The sequence below is a fragment of the Meleagris gallopavo genome, chromosome 31, assembly GCF_905368555.1.
Source record: "Meleagris gallopavo chromosome 31, MGAL_WU_HG_1.1, whole genome shotgun sequence".
Lineage (NCBI taxonomy): Eukaryota > Metazoa > Chordata > Aves > Galliformes > Phasianidae > Meleagris > Meleagris gallopavo.
The window spans coordinates 249,813-272,734 of NC_139434.1; the positions used below are offsets into that span (position 1 = coordinate 249,813).

Genomic DNA, 22,922 nt, shown 5'->3' on the forward strand with positions numbered 1-22,922 from the left:
CAGTGCTCTCCTGTGCCAAGCAGCAGCAGCAGCAGCACTTAAGTTGGCTGAGAGCACGGATTCCCCAGCCCAGCTCACCATGAAGGCAGCTGCAAACACTGGGTGTCACAGCAAGGTGTCACAGCAAGGTGTCACAGCAAGGTGTCACAGCAAGGTGTCACAGTGTGATGAGCAGGTGAGCTGTTCCTGCTTACCTGCAGCAAGGGGACCTCAAGGGCTGCTGCCTGCAGGTCCTGGAGCCACGGGTGATGGTTTCTGTTCTAAAAGAGCACTGTAAGGAGGCGAAGGGAAGGGCAGCAGGTCTGATGCACCGAAATAAAGATCCTGCAGTGCTGTAAGTGGCTGATAGACCCAGCCCTAGGAACAGCTCCCAGCACTGAAAATCAGATGGAGGGAATGGTCCTTCAGCACCGGTGTGAGAAGGAGGCAGAGGGAATCCGAACTCCCCATCCTGCTGAAACCAAACCCAGTTTGCAGCAAGCTTTTAAAGACAAGATGGGGTTAATATAAATACACGGGAACAGCACAAGCAGCCCTACAGAACATCAAACGGAGTAAAGCAAACTCAATATTTCCTACGGCCAGCCAAAAAGTCGCCACGTTCTTTGACAAAGTAGCCAGCTTCCAAGCAGCACAGCCCTGAAAGCACAGCCCGGCACAGCGGCACGGAGCACTTTGCCTCTGCAAAAGGAAAAGGAAGAGCCGCACAAAGCCCAGCTCAGGCTGGGAGAGCCCACGAGGGGAACTCCTGGCTGACACAGCAGGCAGCGCTCAGGGATTCCCCGCTCCTGCAGGTGCTCAGCACCAGAAAGGAAAGCTCAGCGCTGGCGCTGCATCCCGAACGGCATCGCAGCCGTGGATCCACCGCAGCACGGTGTGAAATGAAGCACGGGAACAGGCACTTACCGGAGGCGAGCGATGTCAGGTCCATCCCTGAACCACCTGCCTGCTGTACCTACGCTGTGTTTTGCACAGTGGTGGTGAGAAGAGATGAAAAGAGAAGCCTCGGGTCACTCCTGCTCAAGCCCCAAACATCAGGCGGCTCAGCTCTGCAAAGGAACTCACCCCTGTGGCTCCGTGCTCCCCGCAGTCACCTGTCCCCTAATCCCCACCGACCCTCCATTGCCTCAGCTGGCTCGGCAGGAAGGCTGCCGGGATCATTTCGCTCTCTGGAAGCCCCTGCTCTGCTCCCCCCCCAGTGATCGCAGCGCTGTGCCGTGCAGCTCCGAGGCAGAGCAGAGCCCGACTGTGGGGAGGGACGGCACGGAGCTCTGCCAATGGCCACATGCACACCCCCTCCTGCTCTCATTCAAACACTTCAGTGGAACTGCCTCCGCAGAGCCCCGAGAAGGCTTTAAAGACACAGCATCTTCCTGAGCACTGAGAAGGCTTTAAAGACACAGCATCTTCCTGAGCACCGTCAGGCAGGCAGGATGCAGTGGCAGGGACGCTTTGAGGACCCCACGTGCGTGGAGGTGGGTTTTGGGCTGCCTTCCTCACTGTTCACGCGGTGCCATCGATGCTCCCAAGGGTCTTTAATGCTTTCTTTGCCACGCAATACAGACAGGAAGCAAGAAATGCAAATGAGCCTGGAGAAGTTCTGACCCGTGTTGCAGCTTTCCCCCCGCTGAGCCTGCAGAGCTGAGCTCCAGCAGAAAGACTCCATGCAGAGGGCTGAGCAGGACAGACCTCAGAGCACGGAGCCCCGCAAGCCCACACAGCACAGATGCACCTCCTGGGCTTCCTCCAACAGCCACAGAGCCGCCTCGCTGCGAGGCAGCAGCACCCTGTCTCCAGGAAACAAAGTGGGAGAAGATTTCCTGGGCTGCACCTTTTTGCTTGGATGCATCTTTCTCTGTAGACGGGGGGACGGCGGACCCTGGGTGGGAGGAGGAACGCGTCAGCCCCGCTGAAGCCCAAGTGGCTGCAGCCTGGGTGAGACCCACAGATCAGTGCCTCGCACGCCTGGGAGTCCCCTGCTCAGGTAATGTGAGTGTTTACACATTGGCGCACTGAGACCACGCTCTGCTTCACCCTGATGGGTTTCTGTCGAAAGAAAACTGTGGATATGCTTCAGCAGAAGGGAAAAGCCCTCAGCCTGCAGAGGCTGTAGTGCCAACGTGTGTCAGCCCGGGACAGGGATTCCCCGTGTGACGGATGCACGGCAACAGCAGCAGAGCCCTGGGCACGTGAGAGCATCGTGGGCCCCGGCTGCAGCACCCAGAGCAGGAAACTGCCCCTGCCCTTAAAAAAGGGAAGAGAAAAGAGCCTGGAACGGAGTCCTCATTGCACATCAGCTAACATCTGCCACACTGCCCAGGGATGAAGGAAAGCTGCCCACGCGCAGGAGAAGAGCTCCACGGGCACCCAGGAGCAGAGCAGCACCTGTGGGGCAGCAGGATGCACCACGCGCTCCGGCCCTTCTAACAGGAGCCCATAGGAAAAGGAGATTCCCCAGCAGGGCTGGGAGCGACACGGGAGTCCTACACCAGCACAGCTCCGTTAGCGGGTCTGAGGAGGCCACCATAAGGGAGCAGGGGTAGAGCAGAGCAGGGAAACAGTGACTGCGGAGTGGAGTCCACCATCAGAAGTCACCCCAGCCCCGAGCTGACGGGGGTGGCAGCTGAGAGCAGGAATTCTGACCGGGCCCTGCTGTCGGGCAGGAATGATGAGCTTCATGCCCCCAAGAAACGGGATCTGAGATCCGGGAGCCGCTGCTCACAGGAAAAATAAAACAGAGCACCATCAAATTTAATTGTAGGGGATTTTCCATTCAGGTCTGGCTCAGCGGAGGATGCGCGCCCATGGCAAGCAGCCCTTCCCTACCCCCAGCACCCAACTCACAGATGTGTGCTGCCTGCAGCTGTGCCCCCGTGGCCCCTCCAAGTCTGACGTGCACCAGATCTGTCAATGGCTCAGGACAGACACGTGGGCAGCGATGAGGAACGTAACGAGCTCCCATTCAGCTCCAAACACTGATAAATAATTCAGGAAGAGAAAAATGCCGCAATACAGAGCGCAGCGCTGCTTAAAAATAGAATGTGTGCTGCTGCTGCCAGAGGAACAGAGGGAGGAGAGCAGAGAGGTGGCACCAACGGAGCACGCGTCGGGTTCTTGGCCTTTCCAATTAGGAATCCCCCACTCCGGGTGTTACCGAGGCAGCAGCCAGGGCTGCCCCTGCTGGAGGAGAGCCCTGCAGCCATGCGTGCGTGCAAGAAAGGGAAAATCCTCCAGGCTGCACAGCCTGCAGCAAGAGCAGGGTGGGAGCGTGGCCGGGGTGCTGGGTGGCACCCAGCTCTGCACAGCTACCAGGCTCAGCTTCACTTGCCCTGGTGTTTCCTGCAGGACAGAGGGGAACAGTGCCGTTCTCTCCTGAGTTGCGCTGCCCTGTGGTGCAGAAACTTCCACTCCGACATCAGTGCCACCCACCCCGTGTCCCGTGCTGACGACGCTTCTGCACTGCAAAGAGTAACCTGCCACCACCGGGCCAAAGGCACAAAGACCAAACTGCCCCTCGCCTCCAGATCCCACCGCCCCGCGCTCATAGCCCTGCACCAAACCCTTTGTGCCAACACAAAACCAGCCCCAGCGGGTCCGCGTGGCTCTGCGTGGTGACAATGACGAGATGGAGGGTGATTGAGACTGAGAAACGTCACCAAGGTCACGATGGTGGCCAAGTTTTCCCCCTCCGGAGCCCACACCACCGTTTCCCACCAGGTGCAAAGCCGTCCCTCGTCGCATCGTGCAGCAGAACCCACTCGGACAGATGGCTGCTCCCCTCCTCACCGAGGAGCTTCAGAAAATAACACCAAAATGACACCCATCTCTCCCTGCCTCCCTGTGATATCGGCTTCCCAAGCATTTCTAAAGCAGGAAGCTGCCAGCACAAGAAAACAGCAGGCTCTCCATAAGGAAAGGCAACGCACCTCACGTGCAGCTCATTCGGAACCTACTGAGTCTGTAGGCAGGAGCAGATTTCTGAGAGTGTTTTGGTTTCGCCCTGCAAAACACCCCCAAAATAAATTGAAAGCAAAGGGGAAAGAAAAGTGCAAAGGAAGAAAAGTGAAAGGCACCGAGGGGAGTTCCTGCGTGAGCAAGGCCAGAATCCCAGCCCCGGTTTGAATCTGGGGGGGAGGAGGAGGAGGGCAGACCCTCAGCTCTGGGGTGGGCACAACTTCAGCGGTTCTGAGGGCTGAGCAAACACAGCCCCTGCACCCTTCCCACCCTCATCCCTCCTTGCCCTCGCTCTCCCCTTCCTCTCCTAATGAGAAACCACGACAGGAGGAGCGGCTCTGAAGCAGCTGCTCGTTTTGGTTTGGCCACGGGGGAACAGACAGGGCAGAATTCCATCTCCTAACCAGGAGCCCAAAGCTCCCCGCAAAGAGGTCACCCCGATGCACCCACGTCTCCCACAACCAAGTGGCTCTTTGTCTAAACTCAGCTCCGAAGAAATTCGTTTCTTAAAGAAAAGGACGTCAAAGCAATAAGAGAATTTTATAACTTCATTAAAAAAAAAATATATATATATATAAGAGCTGGCATAAGGAGTAGGCTGCATCTGCCCACACTCAATAATCATCACTGAAATTTACTGGGAGGCAGCCGTGACTCAGTCTGCAGTACACAAAGACAGCTTGTGCTCCCAATACATAATGAAAGCGGGCTCTATAGAAAGCCATAAATCCGTATGAGCCCCATTGACAGCAGCATGCGAGGGAATCCCAGCGCTGACATCAGCTCAGCCCTTCCTCCTGCTGCTGCTCTCACCCAGCCTGGGCTCCCGCGGGCGCTGCTCACCTCTGCAGCTGGCAAATCCCCCAGGGGGTCCCGCTGCCCTCCATCGCTTCAGCAGGACACAGAGCTGAAGAGACAGCGCAAAAAAAGATGGAGGGTGGAGAGCGACAGATTCGCATTCCATTGCAAAGAGAAGAAGCCCACAAACTATAAGGGCTCCCACCTTCCCAGGACAGCTAGGCTAAAAGCAGCCGCTCCTCCCAGCCCAGAACGGCAGCTAACGGCGAGCTGCCCCGCAAGGAATCAAAGGGAAACGGTTTCTCTGCTCCCCCCGTGCTGAGCGCAGCCTCTGCTCCTCACAGCTCTGACCTGCAGCCCTGGGCACTGCGTGACAACCACAATGTGCCCCTGGGTGGGGAGAGATCCCGGTCACAAGGCCACGGAGGCTCGCCAAAGAGGAAGACGGCGCTGCAAACCACGGTGTGATATTGTTAAATCACTCTGGGTTTTGGCTCAGCTGTGCAGGCAGCTCCAACTGAGCCTCAGGAAGCGCTGAGCAGAGCCTGATGATAACTGAGGGTCAATTGCTTCCAGGTCTCTTCCTGTGGAAGGGAGAGAGGGGCTGTGAAGAAAAAGTAACTCAGCAAACTCCCTGCAAGCTGCTGGATCCAGTCAGGAAAAAATATTAACTGCAGTCCTTGGGATGATTTGATGGAGGATTTCAAGCATGAACCCAAGGAGGACGCAGAATTTACGCCGGTCAGCCTTAGGGAGCCACAGTGGTAAACAGCACAGAAATAAAGAAGAGAGAGCAAGGAATCAGAACTGCATGAAGCAGCCATGGGGAAGCTGGCCCCAGATCTGGGGGAGATGGAGAGCAGGGCGAGGCAGGAGGTAAGGCAAGACTCCCAGCAATACCTGTGATAGAAACCAAACAGAGCAGCCGTGATCCGTAAAGAGGCTCGTGTTGTTTGGCTGCCTCCTGACAAGCAGCTGAGATCCTACGAGCTACTGATCTCCTCTGCAGCACATCTTCATAAGAGCAGCCAGTCTTCGCAGAGTCACAGAAGGGTTGGGTTGGAAGGGAGCTCAAGGATCACGGAGCTCCAACCCCCCGCCACACGCAGGGCCACCAACCTCCACATCTCACAGCAGCCCAGGCTGCCCAGGGCCCCATCCTTGCTGCCCTCGAACACCTCCAAGGATGGACGGGGATCCACAGCCTCTCTGGGCAGCTGTTCCAGCACCTCCCCACTCTCCCAGCAAACAACTTCCCCCTGACAGCCAACTGAAAGCTGCCCTCCCTCCGCTTCCAGCCGTTCCCCTCGTCCTGCTGTTTCTCCCCTTCCCAAGAGCTGATCCCCTCCTGTCTGCAGGCTCCCTTGAGGTCCTGCAGGCTGCACTCAGCTCCCCCCCAGCCTTCTCTTCTCCAGGCTGAACAGCCCAGCTCCCTCAGCCTGGCTTTGCAGGGAGGTGCTGCAGCCCCTGCTCATCTCTGTGGCTCCTCCGGACCCTCTCCAACAGCTCCCTGTCCTTCCTGTGCTGGGGGCTCCAGCCCTGGACGCAGCGCTGCAGATGGGGCCTCACAAAGCGGAGCAGAGGGGGACGATCACCTCCCTGTCCCTGCTGCCACCCCTCTGCTGCTGGAGCCCAGGATCCCCTTTGCTTTCCGAGCTGCAATCGCACCCTGCTGGCTCACGGTCAGCTTTTCACCCCCCAGGACCCCCAGCTCCTTCTCTGCAGGGCTGCTCTCAAGGACCCTCCTTCCAGTCCGTACGGATGCCTGCCATTCCTCCGGCCCAAGTGCCAAACTCTGCTCTTTGCCGTGCTGAACCTCATCAGCTTCACCCAGGCCCACCTTTCCAGCCTCTCCAGGTCCCTCTGAACGGCATCCCTTCCCTCCCCCGTGTCAACGCACCACTCAGCTGGGTGTCGTCAGCAAACTTGCTGAGGGTGCCCTCGATTCCGTCATTGATGTCATTGATAAAGATGTTAAAGAGCACCGGTCCCAAGCACAGCTGGCAGTCATGGAACAGCAGAGCTGCCCCTGCATCTTCAAGCAGCAGTTAATGCTTTGCTAAAGGGCTTCCCCCTTTTCCCACCATCAGGAGGACACAATTCCTCAGCCTGTCCATTGGGATGGGCAGACACCAAGCTTGGCAACACAGCCCCCCAAGCAGCCGAGCTCCCTTTCCCAGCACCTTTCTTTCCCAGTCCTTTGGGTTTCTTCCACTTTTTTGAACTCCGACTTTGCTCCAGACAGGCAGCAAACTGCACCCACTCAGCAACACGTGCAGGATTAACGCCAGCATTACATTTCCAGCTCACCACTGCATCCGAATCCTCTTCAGCTGTGGATCACTTTACACAGCTGTAAGAGCAGCAGAAGCTGTAATAAACTCAGGGTTTCCTTCTACTCACCACTACAGTGAGCTCTAAGGAAAACAAAACCTGGCCTACAGAGCTGGAAGCCCTGCAGCTCAGCAGCCCCAGAAGCTTGTCCAATATTCGTGACAACGCAGCTCATTCTCTTACCATCCCCACTACTAAAGCACACCTCGTTATCAACATGAACTTGTTTTTCCAGACATCTTTTTCCAATGCTTGAAGCCCCCCCAAATACCAGGAAGTACTCAAAGAACAGGCGGGGCAGAAGCAGCTGAGCTTAGTTCCCAGTGCTCAGGAGAAAAGCTGACGGATTTGAGGCGGTCTGTGTTAAGTCACCCACAAGCAACAGGTCACGCAGACCATCCAGGTGCAAAGAACTGGGTGCTTGGCTGCTGTATGTCAGCTTCCAGGACCGGGAATCACTTCACTGCCCTGAAATAAAATCTAACAGCCGGTTTGGGGCACAACGATGCCGTGTGGAAGCACAGCAGGCAGATTCATACAGCGCAGGGCAGCCAGGCTTACCCACACACTGCAAACACAGCCCGAGTCCTGGGACAGAACGAAGCAGGTGGATCTCACAGCAAACCCCGAGCAGGACTGATAAACTGCAGTCAGTCAAAAGGACACAGTAGGAATACAGACCTTAGGGAGCGGAGGCAAAGAAAGGTTTTATCAAGGAGTTCATATTCTCTGTGGTCTAACTAAGAACAGCTGCTCACTCAGGGATCGAATGATGGTAAACTGATAATAAAAGTAACAGCAAAACCCCTCCGTAAGGCAGACACGGGCTGGATGGAGCTCTGCTGGGAGGCACACAGCAGCTCCCGAGCCACATTACTGCAGCCCTATAAAACCACAGAGCAGCTTCAGAACAAAAAGCAGGAAAGAACAGGGATGGAAACCAGAAAAGGCTGCCGCCACCACGGAACGGAACGGCATCGATCTAATTGTAAAGGAAATAAAGAAAACGATGGGAAAGCAGCCCCCAAAACACAAAACGGGAGAGGCACCATCCCACACACAGCATAAAGGCTACAAAACCAAAAACCAGCCCCCCCCAGCACACAGCCCCCCCAACCCCCCCCAGCCCCCCAGCGCTGCACCCCAAGGCAAAGCTCCGCCTGCACCGCCCCCACGGCGCCCTCAGGGCCTCCCCCACCCCCCTCCTGTTGCTCCACAGAGCCCAAGGCCTCGGGGTCGGTTTTTTTTTGGGGGGGGGCTCACAGCGTTCACAACGAGACCCCCCTCTCCTCCTCCCCCCGCGCCCACAGCGCCCCGCCGCCCCCCGTGCAGCCGAGAGCCTCGAGGACAGCGCTGGGAGCGGAGGGTGAAGCCCCCAACGCCCCCCGAACCCAGAACCTCCCCCCTCCCCCCGGATCCCCCGCACTCACCGGGCCGGGCCCCACGCCGCTGGGCCGCGGCCGCCGCCGCCGCCACCACCTCTATGGGCCGGGCCTGGGCCAGCGCGGAAAGTGGAGGAGAGGGGTTAAAGGGGGGGGAGGGAGGGTAGGAAACGGAGCGTGGAGAAAAAGGGGAAAAGAACGGGAGGGGGAGGGAAAAAAAAAAAAAAAAAAGGGGGGGGAGGAAAAAAAAAAAAAAAAGGAAAGAAGCGTGGGCCCCTCCCACGGCGGAGCTGCGCGGCGTCAGCGCTCTGCGTGTTACGTCATCACGGCGCGCCGCCGTGCGCCGTTGGCATGGCAACCGCGGGGAGGTGGGCTGTAGCGCCCCCCTGCGGGGTGGAGGACGCGAGAGGAGCGGGAACGCACAGAGGGCGGAGCCAATCAGAGGGTCCGCCTTAAAGGGGAGGGGCGGTGGCTCCGCCCACACGCGCGGTCACGCCCGGAGGGGGCGGGGCTTCCGCTGCTAGGGGTCACGTGGTGTGAGAGGGAGTGCGTAGCGTGGGGACATCGTGGGGACACTATGGGGACACCATGGGGACACCATGGGGACATCATGGAGACATCGTGGAGACATCGTGGGGACAACATAGGGACACCGTGGGACACCGTGGGGACATCGTGGGGACACCATGGGGACAACATGGGGACGTTATGCAGAGACCATGGGGACATTATGGGAACACTATGGGGGACACCATGAGAAGAACATGGGGACAAGATGGGGACATCGTGGGGACATCATGGGAACATCAGAGAGACACCACGGGGACCTCATGGGGACATCAGGGGGACACTAAGGGGGCATCATGAGGGCACCATGGGGAGACCATGGGGACATCATAGGGATGTCACATGGATTCTACAGGGACATCGTGGGGACATCACAGGGACACCATGAGGGACATCACGGCGGGGAACATTGTGGGAACACCATGGGGGGACCATGAGGTCACCATGGGGACACTATGGGGACCTCATAGGGACATTGTAGGAACACTGTGGGGTCACTATAGGGACACCATTGGGGACATCGTGGGGACACCATGGGGACACTATGGAGACACCATGGGGACACCATGAAAACACAATGGGGACTTTATGGGAGCATTGTGGGGACATCACAGGGACACTGTGGGGACAACATGGGGGCACCGTGGGGATACTATAGGGGACATCATGGGAAGGCCATGGGACATCATAGGGTTGTCATGGGGACTCCATAGGAACATCACAGGGACACCATGAGGGACATCACGGTGGGGGACATTGTGGGGACACCATGGGGAGACCATGAAGTCACCATGGGGACACTATGGGGACCTCATGGGGACATTGTAGGAACACTGAGGGGCCACTATAGGGACATCATTGGGGACATCGTGGGGACACCATGGGGGCACCATTGGGGACATCATGGGGACACCACGAGGACACTGTAGAGATGTTATGTTGACATAATGGGGACATCATGGGGACACTATGGAGACACCATGGGGACACCATGAAAACATAATGGGGACTTTATGGGAGCATTGTGGGGACATCACAGGGACACTGTGGGGACAACATGAGGACATCATAGGGCTGTCATGCGGACTCTCTAGGGACATCGTGGGGACATCACAGGGACACCATGGGGGACATCACGGCGGGGGACATTGTGGGGACACCATGGGGGGACCATGAGGTCACCATGGGGACACTATGGGGACCTCATAGGGACATTGTAGGAACACTGTGGGGCCACTATAGGGACACCATGGGGACACCACGAGGACACCACGGGGACATCGAGGGCCCCCATCTCTCGGGTCCCACCGACCCAGGACCCCCCACCTCCCCCACGGCTCCCCCCCCCCCGCATCCCCACGGCTCAGCAGCGCCGCTCCACCTTAACCCCAAGCGCGGCCGCGCGGTGCCACCGCCGTTATCTGGTTGGGATCAGCCAATATTTGTGGTCAGGACAGCTCTACCCCCCCCGGCCCCCCCTCTGCCTCACTTCATCCGGCTCTCATAGCGGCGATGGCAGCGGTTTTGACCTTCCTCCTCCTCATCCTCCTACGGATGGCATCGTCCCACGGAGCCGCACGGTGCCCCGGGGCGCTGCCCCCCCGGCACAGCGCAGGGCGCTGCTGGCCGTGGCCCAGCACAGCATCCTGTCCAGGTTGCATTTATCCGAGCGGCCCCTCGCCCCCCGCCCCCCACCCAGGGCAGCGCTGCTCAGTGCTTTGCGCCGGGTGCAACCGCAGCTCAACCGTGGCGTCGCCCCCCCCCGACCCCCCAACGCCGCAGAGCAGAACTACGAGGTGCTGAGCTTCGCTGAGGCAGGTGGGTGACGGGGGGGGGGAGGGGATGTGGTGGGGGGTCCGTATATGGGGACATCCCCACGGTGGGGGGAGGAGGTCGCCGCGGTTGCGGGGGGAGCGTGCAGTGGGTTTTGCCTTGCGGGGGTCGTGGGGGGGTCCCTGCGGCGGAGGGATCCCTGTGGGAGGGGGTTGGGTTGCACTGCACGGACGTGGCCCGTCTGTGGGACCCCTGCGCCCATTGTGGGTGGGGTCGGCGGTGCTTCGAGCCTCTCGTTTCCCTGGGGGCGGCACAGCGCTCGGAGCCGAGCCCTCATTCCTCCCCCATTTCCAGGAGCAGAGAAACCCCGCGTGGCGCTCGGTGTCCCTATGGCTGTCCCCTGAGGTCCCCACATCCCCCAGGGCCAATGCGGAGGAGCAGAAAAGCCATCGCCCCCCTCCCACAGTGACCCCCCCGCGCTGCCCCGCTGCTGGCCGGGCTGTGGGGCGGCTCTCCCCGCTCAGCCCCGTGCATTTTGCGCAGCTCACTGCATCCTCAAAGGCCTCTGGAAGCGACGCATCTCCACGCACTGCACTCCCGGGGGTGGGGATGGGGGGGGAGGCGAGGGGGGGCACATTGTGCTGCACGTGGGGGCCCAGAGGTGATTCACGGCCTCCCCCAAACCTCCTGCAGCTCTGTAACGGGGGAACATCGGAGCTCGAGAGGTCGAACGTCGATCCCTCACCACCCCCCGTGCCGCCCCTCACCCAGCAGTGCCGCCCTGGGGTTCCCAGGACCCCCCCCAATATCCTGACGGTTCCCTTGCAGGTCCCTCCACGCCGCGCAGCTCCCGCCTGCTCTTCCGTTTCTCTCAGGAGCTCCGTGGAAACTCGGAGGTCCTACAAGCACAACTCCACCTCTTCTGGGCCTCCCCGGGTCCCGGCAGCTCGCAGCCCGTATCCGTAAGGCTGCTGCACGGGGACGCAGCGCCGAACGGCACGGCGCTGAGCGAGGCGATGCTGGAGGTGCGCGGCGAGGGTTGGAAAGCGCTGGATGTGAGCGACGCGCTGCGGAGCGTCCTGAGCCGCGGCACGGAGCGGCTGACGGTGGAACTGAACACTTCGCGACCCCCCCTGCCCACCTACGGGGACCACCATCGGCCCTTTGTGGCCGTCCGCGCCCGGATCGGGACCCCCCCCAGCCGCCGTCGCCGCGGCATCGATTGCAGCGGCAGCACGCGGACGTGTTGCCGCAAAGAGTTCTTCGTGGACTTCAAGGAGATCGGCTGGGAGGACTGGATCATCCAACCGGAGGGATACCACATGAATTACTGCGCCGGCTTGTGCCCCCCGCACGTGGCCGCCGTCCCCGGGGTGGCCGCATCTTTTCACACCGCCGTCCTCAACCTCATCAAAGCCAACAACGCCGACGCCGCAGCGGATTCTTGCTGCGTCCCGACGCAGCGCCGTCCGCTTTCGCTGCTCTATTACGATCGCGACAGCAATATCGTCAAAACTGACATCCCCGATATGATCGTGGATGCGTGCGGGTGCACTTAACGCGCTGCTGGGCCCCCCTCGTGCAGAGCCCTGCGGGGTCTGTGTGTCTCGGGGGTGGATCTGGGCGTCTCGGCGGGCGCCCCTTCCCCGCCGTGCCCGGATTCCCCTCCGCCCCTCGTGCTGGAGATCAGAAATTCACCCCTGTGCCTCTGCGGTTTGAATGGAGAGAGGGGGTCTGAGCTGGGGGCTGGGTGGGGGGAGCAGAGCCTTTGAGGGGGTAGAAGGAGGAAACGGTGCTGGCGGGGGGGAAGCAGCAATAAAGTCATGAAGTGCAGAGCTGTGGGCGCATCTGTGGGTCGCGCAGCGCCGTTCCCGTGGGCTGCACAAAAGCCCTGCGTGGCACAGTGCTCCCCACTGCAGTGCGGGTCGGCGCTGTGCCGGGGGGTGTGGGACCCCAACCTACCCCAACCAGGCTGGGAAGAGAAGGGGGGGTGAGTGGGGATGCTGAGCTGGGGGATGTGGGACCCCAAACGGACCGAGGTGGGAGTGGGATTTGCAACATCCCGTCTGCGTTCGGCCGTTGCCGCCCCGATTTAGGATAAACCGGCAGCTCTTTCACTGCCGGCTGCTGCTGCCCCTCAGCCGCAGCCCCACACCGTCCCCATCTCGGTGCATTTCCACCCCACACCGCATTGCAGCAGCTCCCCCCGCGCCAGCCCAGCAGGACACAGCGCAGCCGTGAGAGCGGGGAGCAAAGGGCAGCTCCGGCCTTATGGCACCTCTGCTCCCACCATGGGGGTCCTGCTCCGCTCTGCCAGGGAACCACCGCTGCCCCACAGCTGTGGGGTTGGTGGTGGGGGGGGGAGGGGGGCAGGAGGGTGGCATTGCTCCTTCCTGTATGCATGGGCAGAGCCACGAGCAGCCCTGGAGCGGGGTGCGTGCTGCAGTGGTGGCACAGCCAAGGGGCAGCTGTGGGGCAGTTGCGGGACAGCAGTGGGGCAGCCGTGGGGCAGCCCTGGGGCAGCACCACCCGTGCTGCCCACCGTGAGGCTCCCACGCATCTCCACGCCGCACCCTGCAGGTTTCCAGCAGACCAGCTGTGCACGGGTGGGGTGGGAGCGCGGCCATCGATCCCGTCTGGCTCCCAAGGCCGATTTGCGCAAACCCTGGAAGGCATCGGGCTCTTTTTTTTTTTTTAATTCTGCTTTTTTTGTCCTCTTCTTTTTTTTTCCCGCTGCCCCTTTTCACCCTCTGTATTTATTCAGAGCCCCGCGTTGTGGAGGGGGGTCCTGGAGGCGTCCCATCATTCCAAGCTCCATCCCCACCCGTTGACCTGGAGGGGCTGCAGCCCAGAGGTGCCCCTCGCTCCTCACTCCGGGGCCGGGGGGGTCGGGATGCGCTGTGCCCCCACCCCTCCCTTCTTCTCGAAGGAGACTTTGCCAAAATCAACAGCGGCGGCGGCGCCCCTTGGCAGCCCAGGAGGGAGGGGTGGGAATTCCTGAAAGCCGCTTCGGAAAAGCGTTAACCTTTAATTGGCGGCCTCAATGAGCGGCGGTGTGATGGAGGTGGGGGGGCGTGGGGGGCACCAAGCTCTCCTGGACCCGCGGAGCTCCATCCCGAGATCCGCGTTCCGGTACCGCCTGGAGGCGCCCGAGGTCTGCGGAGAGCGGCCGGCATCGGGCGGGGTGGGAGGGGGGGTTTCAGTCCCATCCCACCGCCCCACAGCGCATCGCAGCCCCCGCTGCGCCTTTGAGCTTTGCATCGATATTTATCGCGATGCCCAAGTTGGGGCTGCAGGGAGACCCCTCCCCAACTCCCCCCCAACGCCCCCCAGCCCCCCCACTACCCGATCCGGGCTGCTCTCCGCTCCCTCGGCCGTGGGGTCGCTGGGGGCCGAGCCGCGTTCAGGTGAGCCTACAGCAAAGCTGCGGGTGCGCATCTCCGAGTCACGCTGTCAGGTGCCCCCCCCCCAACCCCCCCACAGCCACGAGGTCGGAGGTCCCGCAGCCATGTGTGCAGCGAGTGCCGGAGGTGGGGGGGGGGGGGGGGAACAAAGGGGAGGGGGGTATTTTGGTCAGGTCGGCCCCGGGCTTTGCTTTCTGGGAACCGTTTAATCAACAACGCCGTTACGCAATGGGTGCACGAAGCGCCCGCAGCGCCGCGCTGACCCCTGGCCCACATCCGTGGGATGCGGTGCTGGGGGGGGGGGGATGGATATATGGGGGGGGCAGAACGGACGCTACAGTGCCAATGGGGGTCCTGAGCCCTCTGGGGACCCCCCCCCCCCGTCCTGTCCCTGCATAGGAATGGGGTCAGAAAGCAATTTGACCTCTTTGCCCGATGGGTTCTTCCCTCTGAATCCCTCATCCTCGGATCCATCAGGGAAGGGGGAATGGAGGAGGACCTCGTGCCTCAGTTTCCAACGCGCGCTGTGGTGACGCAGTGCCTCCCATCCCCACCTGCCCCCAAAGTGCTGTGCGTGTGAGGGAGGGGGGAGGATTGAGACCCGTCTGCCTCCGTGGGGAGGGAACCCCCAACAGCCAGAAATGCCCCACTGCCCTCAAGGGAGGGGGAAAAAGGGCCGCGAGGGGGAAAAAGGCCGAGGTGCTGCCCCCAAACCGAGCGCACGGCTGTGTGCTGCCACGGCTGTGTGTGCAGCAGTGCAGCCGTGTGCCACAGAGCTGGCAATCGTGGGACCATTCCGAGCACAACAGACCTCCAGGATCACCGCGCCGTGCCCCAACCGCATCCCCCATCACACGCGTGTGTGTGTGCACGTGTGTGCACGTGTGTGTGTGCACGTGTGTGTGTGCACGTGTGTGTGTGTGTGTGCACGTGTGTGTGTGTGTGCACGTGTGTGTGTGCACGTGTGTGTGTGCACGTGTGTGTGTGTGTGTGCACGTGTGTGTGTGCACGTGTGTGTGTGTGTGCACGTGTGTGTGTGTGTGTGCACGTGTGTGTGTGCACGTGTGTGTGTGTGCATGTGTGTGTGTGTGTGTGCACGTGTGTGTGTGTGTGTGTGCATGTGTGTGTGTGTGTGCACGTGTGTGTGTGTGCACGTGTGTGTGCTTGTGTGTGCGTGTGTGTGTGTGTGCACGTGTGTGTGTGTGTGCATGTGTGTGTGTGCACGTGTGTGTGTGTGTGTGTGTGTGTGCACGTGTGTGTGTGTGTGCATGTGTGTGTGTGCACGTGTGTGTGTGTGTGTGTGTGCACGTGTGTGTGTGTGTGTGTGTGTGCACGTGTGTGTGTGCACGTGTGTGTGTGCGCGTGTGTGCGTGTGTGTGTGCACCACTGACAGCACTGCAGCTGTGACAGCAGCACCTGGAGAGGTGGGAACTTTGCTCTGTGCTCACTACTTTCCCTATTGACAGTCCGGGGCTATTCTGGGCTCTGCCAGCAGTGCCGGCGCTGCGGGACTTTGCCCCCTTACACCGCGGTTGCATCACCTGCGGTGGTGCTTTTTCCCAGACTCTGTTTACACGTCACCTCCACGCTTGGCTCCGCTCTCGGCGCTGGAGACCTGGGGTCAGAGCTGCGCGGAACGGCGCTGCGGGGCTGCGGGTTCCCACCGTGCTCTGTGGGTCCTCTGCTGCGGCACAAAAGCAGCTGTGCCCTCACAGCACCTCAGCGGCTCCATCTCACCCCCTTCCACCTCACCACCTCCATCACATCCCCCTCCATTCCACTCCCTCCACCTCATCCCTCTCCCTCTCACCCCACTCCATCTCATCCCCCTCCATCTCACCCCTTTCCACCTCACCCCTTTCCATCTCACCCCACTCCATCTCATCCCCTCCATCTCACACCATTCCCTCTCACTCCACTCCATCTCACCCCCTCTACCTCATCCCTCTCCCTCTCACCCCGCTCCATCTCACCCCGCTCCATCTCATCCCATTCCATCTCACCTCCGTCCATCTCACCCCACTCCCTCTCACCCCACTCCACCCCACTCCATCTCACTCCATTCCATCTCACCCCCCTCCATCTCTCATCCCCCTTCACCTCACTCCCCTCCTCTCTCACCCCCTCCTTTCACCCCACTGCATCCCACCCACTCTGACTGACCCCCTCCATCTCATCCCCCTCCATCTCACCCCATTCCACCTCACTCCCCTCCATCTCATTCTCCATCTCACCCCTCTTCCTCCCACCCCACTCCACTCTGTCTCACCCCATTCCATCTCACCCTCCTCCCTCCCACCCCCTCCCTTTCACCTTCCTCCATCTCACCCCCCTCCATCTCTCATCCCACTCCACCCCATTCCACTCCCTCTCACTCCACTCCACCTCATCCCCTCCATCTCACCCCATTCCTCCTCACCCCCTCCTTCCCACCCTCCTCCATCTCACCCCTCCAACTCACCCCACTCCACACCATCTCACCCTTCTCAATCTCTCAACCCCTCCCTCTCACCCCGCCATCTTAACCCCTTCCATCTCCCTCCACTCCACTCCATCCCACCCTCCCTCTATCTCCCCCCACCCCATCTCACCTTCTCTGCCCCCATGGAATGGACAGACCTGTGCCCCATTACGGCTGAAGGGACAGGGGTAGGGACAGGGACAGGGGTAGGGACAGGGGTGGGGGTAGAGGAAGGGGTAGGGACAGGGGTAGGACAGGGGTAGGGACAGGGACAGGGGTAGGGACAGGGGTGGAGGTAGAGAAAGGGGTAGGGACAGGGGTAGGACAGGGGTAGGGACAGGGACAGGGGTAGGGACAGGGACAGGGACAGGGGTAGGGACAGGGACAGGGGTAGAGAAAGGGGTAGGGACAGGGACAGGGACAGGGACAGGGGTAGGGACAGGGGTAGGGACAGGGGTAGAGACAGGGGTAGGGACAGGGGTAGGGACAGGGGTAGGGGACTGTGGATGTCTTCCTGGGAGCGACAGCCCTGTGCTGTGCATGGGGGCAATGCCTGGGCTGGGGGCCGTCCCATAAGCTCTGCAGTGCTGCACTGGGGGCTGCTTGGACCCCCTCCGTCCCCCATCTCCATCCCCAGGCGGATGCTGAGCTGGGAGCACACAGTGTGTGTGTGTGCGTGCAAACCCCACGTGCACAGACCTCCATGCACACCCCACGAGCGCACACACGTGTGCACCCCCGTGCACACCGTTGCCCCCCGCCGGCAGGAGCACAGCAGAGGTGGGGTGGGGAGGGGGGGTTGGGGGCCGTGTGAAACCTCCCGGCGCCCCTTCCCCGCAGCCTCCCCCCCAACCTCACCGCGGGGGGGGTGTTTTAATCCCGGTAATCCCCCGCCCCGGCCATGCCCGACGGGACGGGCGGTGCTCCGTCCAATGGCGGGGGGGCTGCGGGTCCGCCCCCGTTCGCAGGTGCCCAAAGCGGGTGGCGGCGGCGCGGCAGCCCCGTTCCGTTCCGGTCCGTCCCGTCGGTTCGATGGCGACGCGCTGCGCGCTCCCGTGGCTGCTCGCTGCTGCGGTGCTTTGCGGGGCGACAGAACGGTGCCCGTCGTGCGGGGCCGAAACGGAACGGCGGCTGTTGGAAGAGGCGGCCAAACGGCAGCTGTTGGACGGGCTGAGGCTCCGCGAAAGGCCGCGGATCGCCCACGCGGTGCCGCGCGTTGCCGTGGCTCGGGCGCTGCGGAGGCTGCAGGCGGAAGGGCCCCGACGTGGTGACCCCCCCGAGGATGAGAGGCGCTTTGAGATCATCAGCTTCGGGGAGGAAGGTGGGTGCGAGACCCCGTTGTGGGTGCGGGACCCAACTGTGGGTGCGGGACCCCTTGTGGGTGCGGGACCCCATTGTGGGTGCAGGACCCCATTGTGGGTGCGGGACCCCGTTGTGAGTGCGGGACCCAACTGTGGGTGTGGGACCCCGTTGTGGGTGCGGGACCCAATTGTGGGTGCGGGACCCCGTTGTGGGTGCGGGACCCAACTGTGGGCGCGGGACCCAACTGTGGGTGCGGGACCCCGTTGTGGGTGCGGGACCCCGTTGTGGGCGCGGGACCCAACTGTGGGTGCGGGACCCCGTTGTGGATGCGGGACCCAACTGTGGGTGCGGGACCCATTGTGGGTGCGGGACCCAACTGTGGGTGCGGGACCCCATTGTGGGTGCGGGACCCCGTTGTGGGTGCGGGACCCCGTTATGGGTGCGGGACCCCGTTGTGGGTGCGGGACCCCTTGTGGGTGCGGGAACTGCCCGGGATGCGCAGCCCCGAGCACCACAGCGCTGCTCTCCCCCCCCTCTCCCGCCGGGATCCTCGCGGTGGGGTGGGGGTGTCCGGGAGGGCTCAGCCCGGACTGGAATGGAACCGTCGGTCCGTGACCCCCGGCACTGCTGGGAGGGGCTCAGATGACACAAACGGATCCCCTCTCGCCCCCCGTGCTGCTCCCCTCAGGGGTCCCTGTGCTGTGGCACTGCGATGTCTGTGTGTCCCCCCCCGCGATGGGTGAGGACAGAGCAGCAGTGGGGAGGGGACTGAAGGGACTCTCGTGTGCACAAAATCCTCGGTTTGGATTTATGGTGGCCGGGGGGGGAGGGGGGATGGGGACAGAGATGGTTGAGGGCCAGAGGGATTGGAGCTGAAGGGATGTGGGGGGCTGTAAGGGGACGGGGGCTGTAAGGGGATGAAGGGCTGCAGGGACGGGAATGGTGCCCCAAAGCAGGGCTGCAGGGCTGCAGGGCTGGCCGGGGAGAGGGACAACGTTAGGATCAGGGTCAGGGCGTCCCCCGGTCCCCACTGTCCCCCTCTGTGCCCGTTCCATTGGGCAGAGTGGGACGGTTCCCTTAGAAAGCAACACGTGGACACACGCAAAGTGCAGCATCCTCGGGAGGGGAGGGACGGACCGAAGGGGGGAGGTGTGGGGTGGGGGTGGGGGGGCGAAGGGGGGAGGTTGCAGGTGGGATCTCAGCCCTAAGGGCGCTGCGGGTGCACCGCTCACTCCCTCCCCTCTCTCCCCGCAGAGCCCACGTCCTCCCCCGGCACGGTGCTGCGCTTCCACCTCTCCCCCCCTCCGGATCAGGACGTGCGCGTTGTTCAGGTCCAGCTGTGGCTTTACGTCCGCGTTCCTGGCGGCGCGGTGACCAACGTCACCCTCAGCATCTCCCTGCTGGAGGGGCACGGTGACACGGGGGGGGAACGCCGCGTACTGCTGAGCGCACGGCGGCTGAGCGCTCGGGGCAGCGGCTGGAGGACCTTCTCCATCCTCCCCGCCTTGCGCGGCTCCTTCGGGGCGGAGCGCGGAACCCTCCGGCTGTACCTGCAGAGCTCCGGGGACGGCGGTTTCGTCACCGCCTCCAACGCCACTCGGCCCCGTCAGCCCTTCTTGGTGGCCTCGGCGTCGCTGAGGGACCCGGAGCACCGCGTGGTCAAACGCAGCCTGAGATGCAGCCGCGACTCCTCTCTGTGCTGCCGCCGGGATCACTACGTGGACTTCAGATCCATCGGTTGGAACGATTGGATCATCAGCCCCGAGGGTTATCAGCTTAATTACTGCGTGGGGCAGTGCCCGCTGCACGTTGCGGGCAGCCCCGGGATGGCTTCGTCCTTCCACAGCGCCGTGCTCAGCCTGGTGAAAGCCAACAACGTGCGCACGGCCGCCCATTCGTGCTGCGTCCCCACGCGTCGCCGCCCCCTCTCGCTCCTCTACTTCGATCGCAACAGCAACATCGTCAAAACCGACATCCCCGATATGATCGTGGATGCGTGCGGGTGCAGCTGATGGAGGCAGCTCTGGGACCCCCCCGCATCCAGGACTGCCAAGGGGAGACTCCCAACCCCCCCCCTCCCCTGGACTGCGGTGCGATGGAGGGAGCGGGGAGGGAGCGGCTCCGATCCCACCGGAGTGGGGCTGAAAGGCTTTTGTTGCTCCTCTGCCCCACTGCTGCAAACGTGGGCCGGCGTTGGGGTCAGGGAGCGATGCACTCACGGCCCTAAAAGCTGAGGGTGAAGGGGGTGATGCTGCCACGAGCCCTAAAAAAAGCGCAGTGGTGAGATGCTGCCCTCGGCCCCAGGAGGATGCAGAGCTGGGTGTGGGGTTTCTCTCCCCTCCCAGCCCCATTCCTCACGCGTGCAAACCCCACGTGTGTGTCTGTGTGTGTGTGCGTGTGTGTGAACCCCCCCCGCTCAGCTCCCTCCCAGCCCCCCCACGGAGCTCCTGCTCACACTTTGCCTTTGAGGCCGCACTAAAGATGGAGATACGAAGACACAAAGCTTTGCACCTCCGGTTTTGCAGCCATCACCACTTCCCCACAGAGGTTTCTGCAGCCATAGGGACCCCCCCGGGGCTCTGTTCTTCCCCCTGCCCCCCCACATCTCCACCACAGAACCCATCTGCCTTCGCTTTCTGGTGCTCATGTGTGCAGTGCATCCACGGCTCCGTGCTTTTAATTTATTTTCCCACTTTGGTGCAGCTTTCCCCAATAAATGGGTGGAGATGCGATGCCCGGGCTCTGTCTCACTGCTTTCTCCTGGCACCACCTGCACGAGGAGGGGAGGATGACCCCAAATCCATCCCCCAAATCTCGGGACTCCACCACAAATAGCAGAGCCCCCCTCCACATCACCCCTCGTTGACCTCCCCAATCCCACAGCTCCCCATTCACCACCCCATGACCCCTCTCCTCCCCACAGCCTCCCACCACAGTCCAGTGGTGCCCAAAGGGTGGGGAGCATCGCGTGCAATGTGAGGCTGGGGAGATCCTGGGGTGGGAGGCGATGCCCTCCTCTCATCCCTCCACGATGCCACCGGGCCACCCTGGGTCCTCGTTGTGCAAGCGCCGCTCAAAGCTCACCGTGGGGCCGTTTTATCTGGGAACAAACCCACTTGGCCCTGCGCTGGGGCGGACAAAGGGCAGCTTTCATCAGCCACGCACTGCGGGCAGCCCCCCAAGGGCTGTGGGGCAGCACGGCCACGGCGCACGCTCCCCAGAATGACCCTATAATGGGCAGAGCTGACCCCCTCCCTCCCTCCTTATCGGATGCTTCGGCCTTTGGGGCACACGTGCACGCTGCTGATGAAGCAACGCCACGCAGATGCTGAGATGCAGGCGTGGGGTTGGGCTGAGAACACAGAGATTTGCGCCCTCCTTTCTCCCACCCCGCACTGCAGACTGGGGCAGCCCCCCATGCGGGTGCTGAGAGAGATGCAGCCACGGGCTCTGGGGTGGGCACGCGTGGATTTGCAGTCTGCTCACCCCCACCCTGCAGCATCCCACGCATCCACCAAGCTCTGCTTTTCCTTCCCCTGCAGAGTGGATGCTGCACACCCCGGTGCTGACTCACTGACACACTGACATGCTGACCCACAGTGAGTGCAGGGCTGGGGGTACCTCTCAGCCCTTAATCCACGCGGATCATCCCACCCCGCTCTGAGCTGCTTTGACTTTCCTAAATGGGAGGGCGAGATTATCTGTGGGTGGGGGGCGGGGGTGGGGAGGGGTCTGTGCGCGCATCCCTCTGTATGGGCTGCCCCGGCTCTGGTGGGCGCGTGTCACCCCACGGGAAGGGGCAATGGGGGGTTTGGGGTAGGGAGGGGGTGCGCAGCGCCGCCCCACACCGTGCGCAGGGCTGGGGGGGGGTTTCCTGCTGGCTTAACCGGGGTCACTCAGCTCAGGAGCAAAGCTGCTCAGCCCCTGAAGCGCATTACGAAACGGCACGGGGGGGCCACTCTCACTGCACCCACCACCTTGGCACCGCACTGGGGCTGATCTGCGGGGAGCAATCGGCCACAGCCCACAGGGACCCCCCGGCGGCCCTCCCTTCGTGCGGGAGGGGTCTCCACCCCTGCACCCAGCGGGCACCATCAGCGTGGTTGTCAGGGGGCAGCAGGAGGGTCCCGGGTGATGGGAGCGGAGTGGGAAACTGAGGCACGGAGCTCTGTTATGGCCAGCGTGTCCTCCAGGGCTGCCATACGGTGTGGGGAGAGCGGTGCGTGCTGACACACGGGGACACGGGGAGGACAAGGATCCCTAATGCGGAGGGTAATCCCGCTCAGAGGCCGCGGGGTCAGCAGCAGCACGGAGCTCCAGCACCTTCGGGAGCGCAGTGGGGACGGGGAGTTATGGGGTGGGAGTGGGCACCCACAGCACCGTGCTGGGTGCCACCTGGGGGGCTGAGTGTCTTTTGAGTGTGCCGACCCCCCCCAGAAGGGCACATGGGGCTCAGGGTGGGGAAGGGGAATGGCGGCTGGGGGGAGTCGTGCTGTCTGTCCCCCCCCCATTATGCCCTGCTGGCACTGCCGCACGCTGTCACGTTCTGCCTGGGAGCGGGGGGCAAAGGGCACCTTCCCCGAAATAGCTGCGCATCGGGACGGCGTTGTGACACCGCTGTGACAGCACAGGGACCAACCTTCAGTGCAAACAAACAGCAAAGGGACGCGGCCCCAAAGGGAAAGTGCCCCCCGGGTGGGGAAATCACTCCCCCAACCCGGCGACCCCCACCTCTGCTCCCCCCCTGAGCCCCCATCGCTGCCGTGCCGCCGCTGCAGCCACCCCCTCCATCATGTGCACGGTGACACGGGGGGTGTGGGGCACACGGAGCCATCGCAGCCCCCACCGGGGGGGGCACGGGGGCTGTGGGACCTCCGTGCTCCGTGTAGGGGGGGGGCTGCAGGCCCGGAGCCCCAACTGCAGCCTGACAGTGTGGGCAAAGCTGGG

General features: G+C 62.2%; 3 protein-coding genes across 6 annotated transcripts in view; 2 read left to right on the forward strand and 1 right to left on the reverse strand.

The window, feature by feature from the left end:
- The window catches only part of R3HDM2 (R3H domain containing 2), a 30,751-nt gene extending 21,979 nt beyond the window's left edge, over nucleotides 1-8,772 (reverse strand). For 2 of the 4 annotated variants that reach the window (XM_085212177.1, XM_085212176.1), the window contains exon 1: nucleotides 8,517-8,772. The gene's annotated coding sequence lies outside the window, so the exon portion shown is untranslated. The remainder of the gene's footprint in view (nucleotides 1-8,516) is intronic. The other 2 variants (XM_085212175.1, XM_085212178.1) reach the window with 2 other exon arrangements.
- Nucleotides 8,773-10,547: 1,775 nt separating this feature from the next.
- LOC100542150 (inhibin subunit beta C) lies at nucleotides 10,548-12,560 on the forward strand. Its single transcript, XM_031554750.2, is given in 3 exon segments — nucleotides 10,548-10,626; nucleotides 10,629-10,853; nucleotides 11,637-12,560. Coding segments are annotated over 3 exon segments (1,035 nt in total). The 3' UTR covers nucleotides 12,368-12,560.
- A 5,130-nt stretch (nucleotides 12,561-17,690) lies between these two features.
- Nucleotides 17,691-19,987, forward strand: LOC100541995 (inhibin beta E chain-like). The gene is made up of 2 exons (XM_085212223.1): nucleotides 17,691-17,994; nucleotides 19,230-19,987. The coding sequence occupies exons 1-2, from the start codon at nucleotides 17,706-17,708 to the stop codon at nucleotides 19,985-19,987; spliced, it is 1,047 nt and encodes a 348-aa protein (XP_085068349.1). The 5' UTR covers nucleotides 17,691-17,705.
- Nucleotides 19,988-22,922: the final 2,935 nt, after the last annotated feature.

Bases quoted from the DNA above. Each gene is read 5' to 3' on its own strand.
- LOC100541995 (XM_085212223.1), top strand. From the start codon at position 17,706: ATGGCGACGCGCTGCGCGCTCCCGTGGCTGCTCGCTGCTGCGGTGCTT. The intron at 17,995-19,229 runs GTGGGTGCGAGA...CTCTCCCCGCAG, and splicing joins CATCAGCTTCGGGGAGGAAG to AGCCCACGTCCTCCCCCGGC.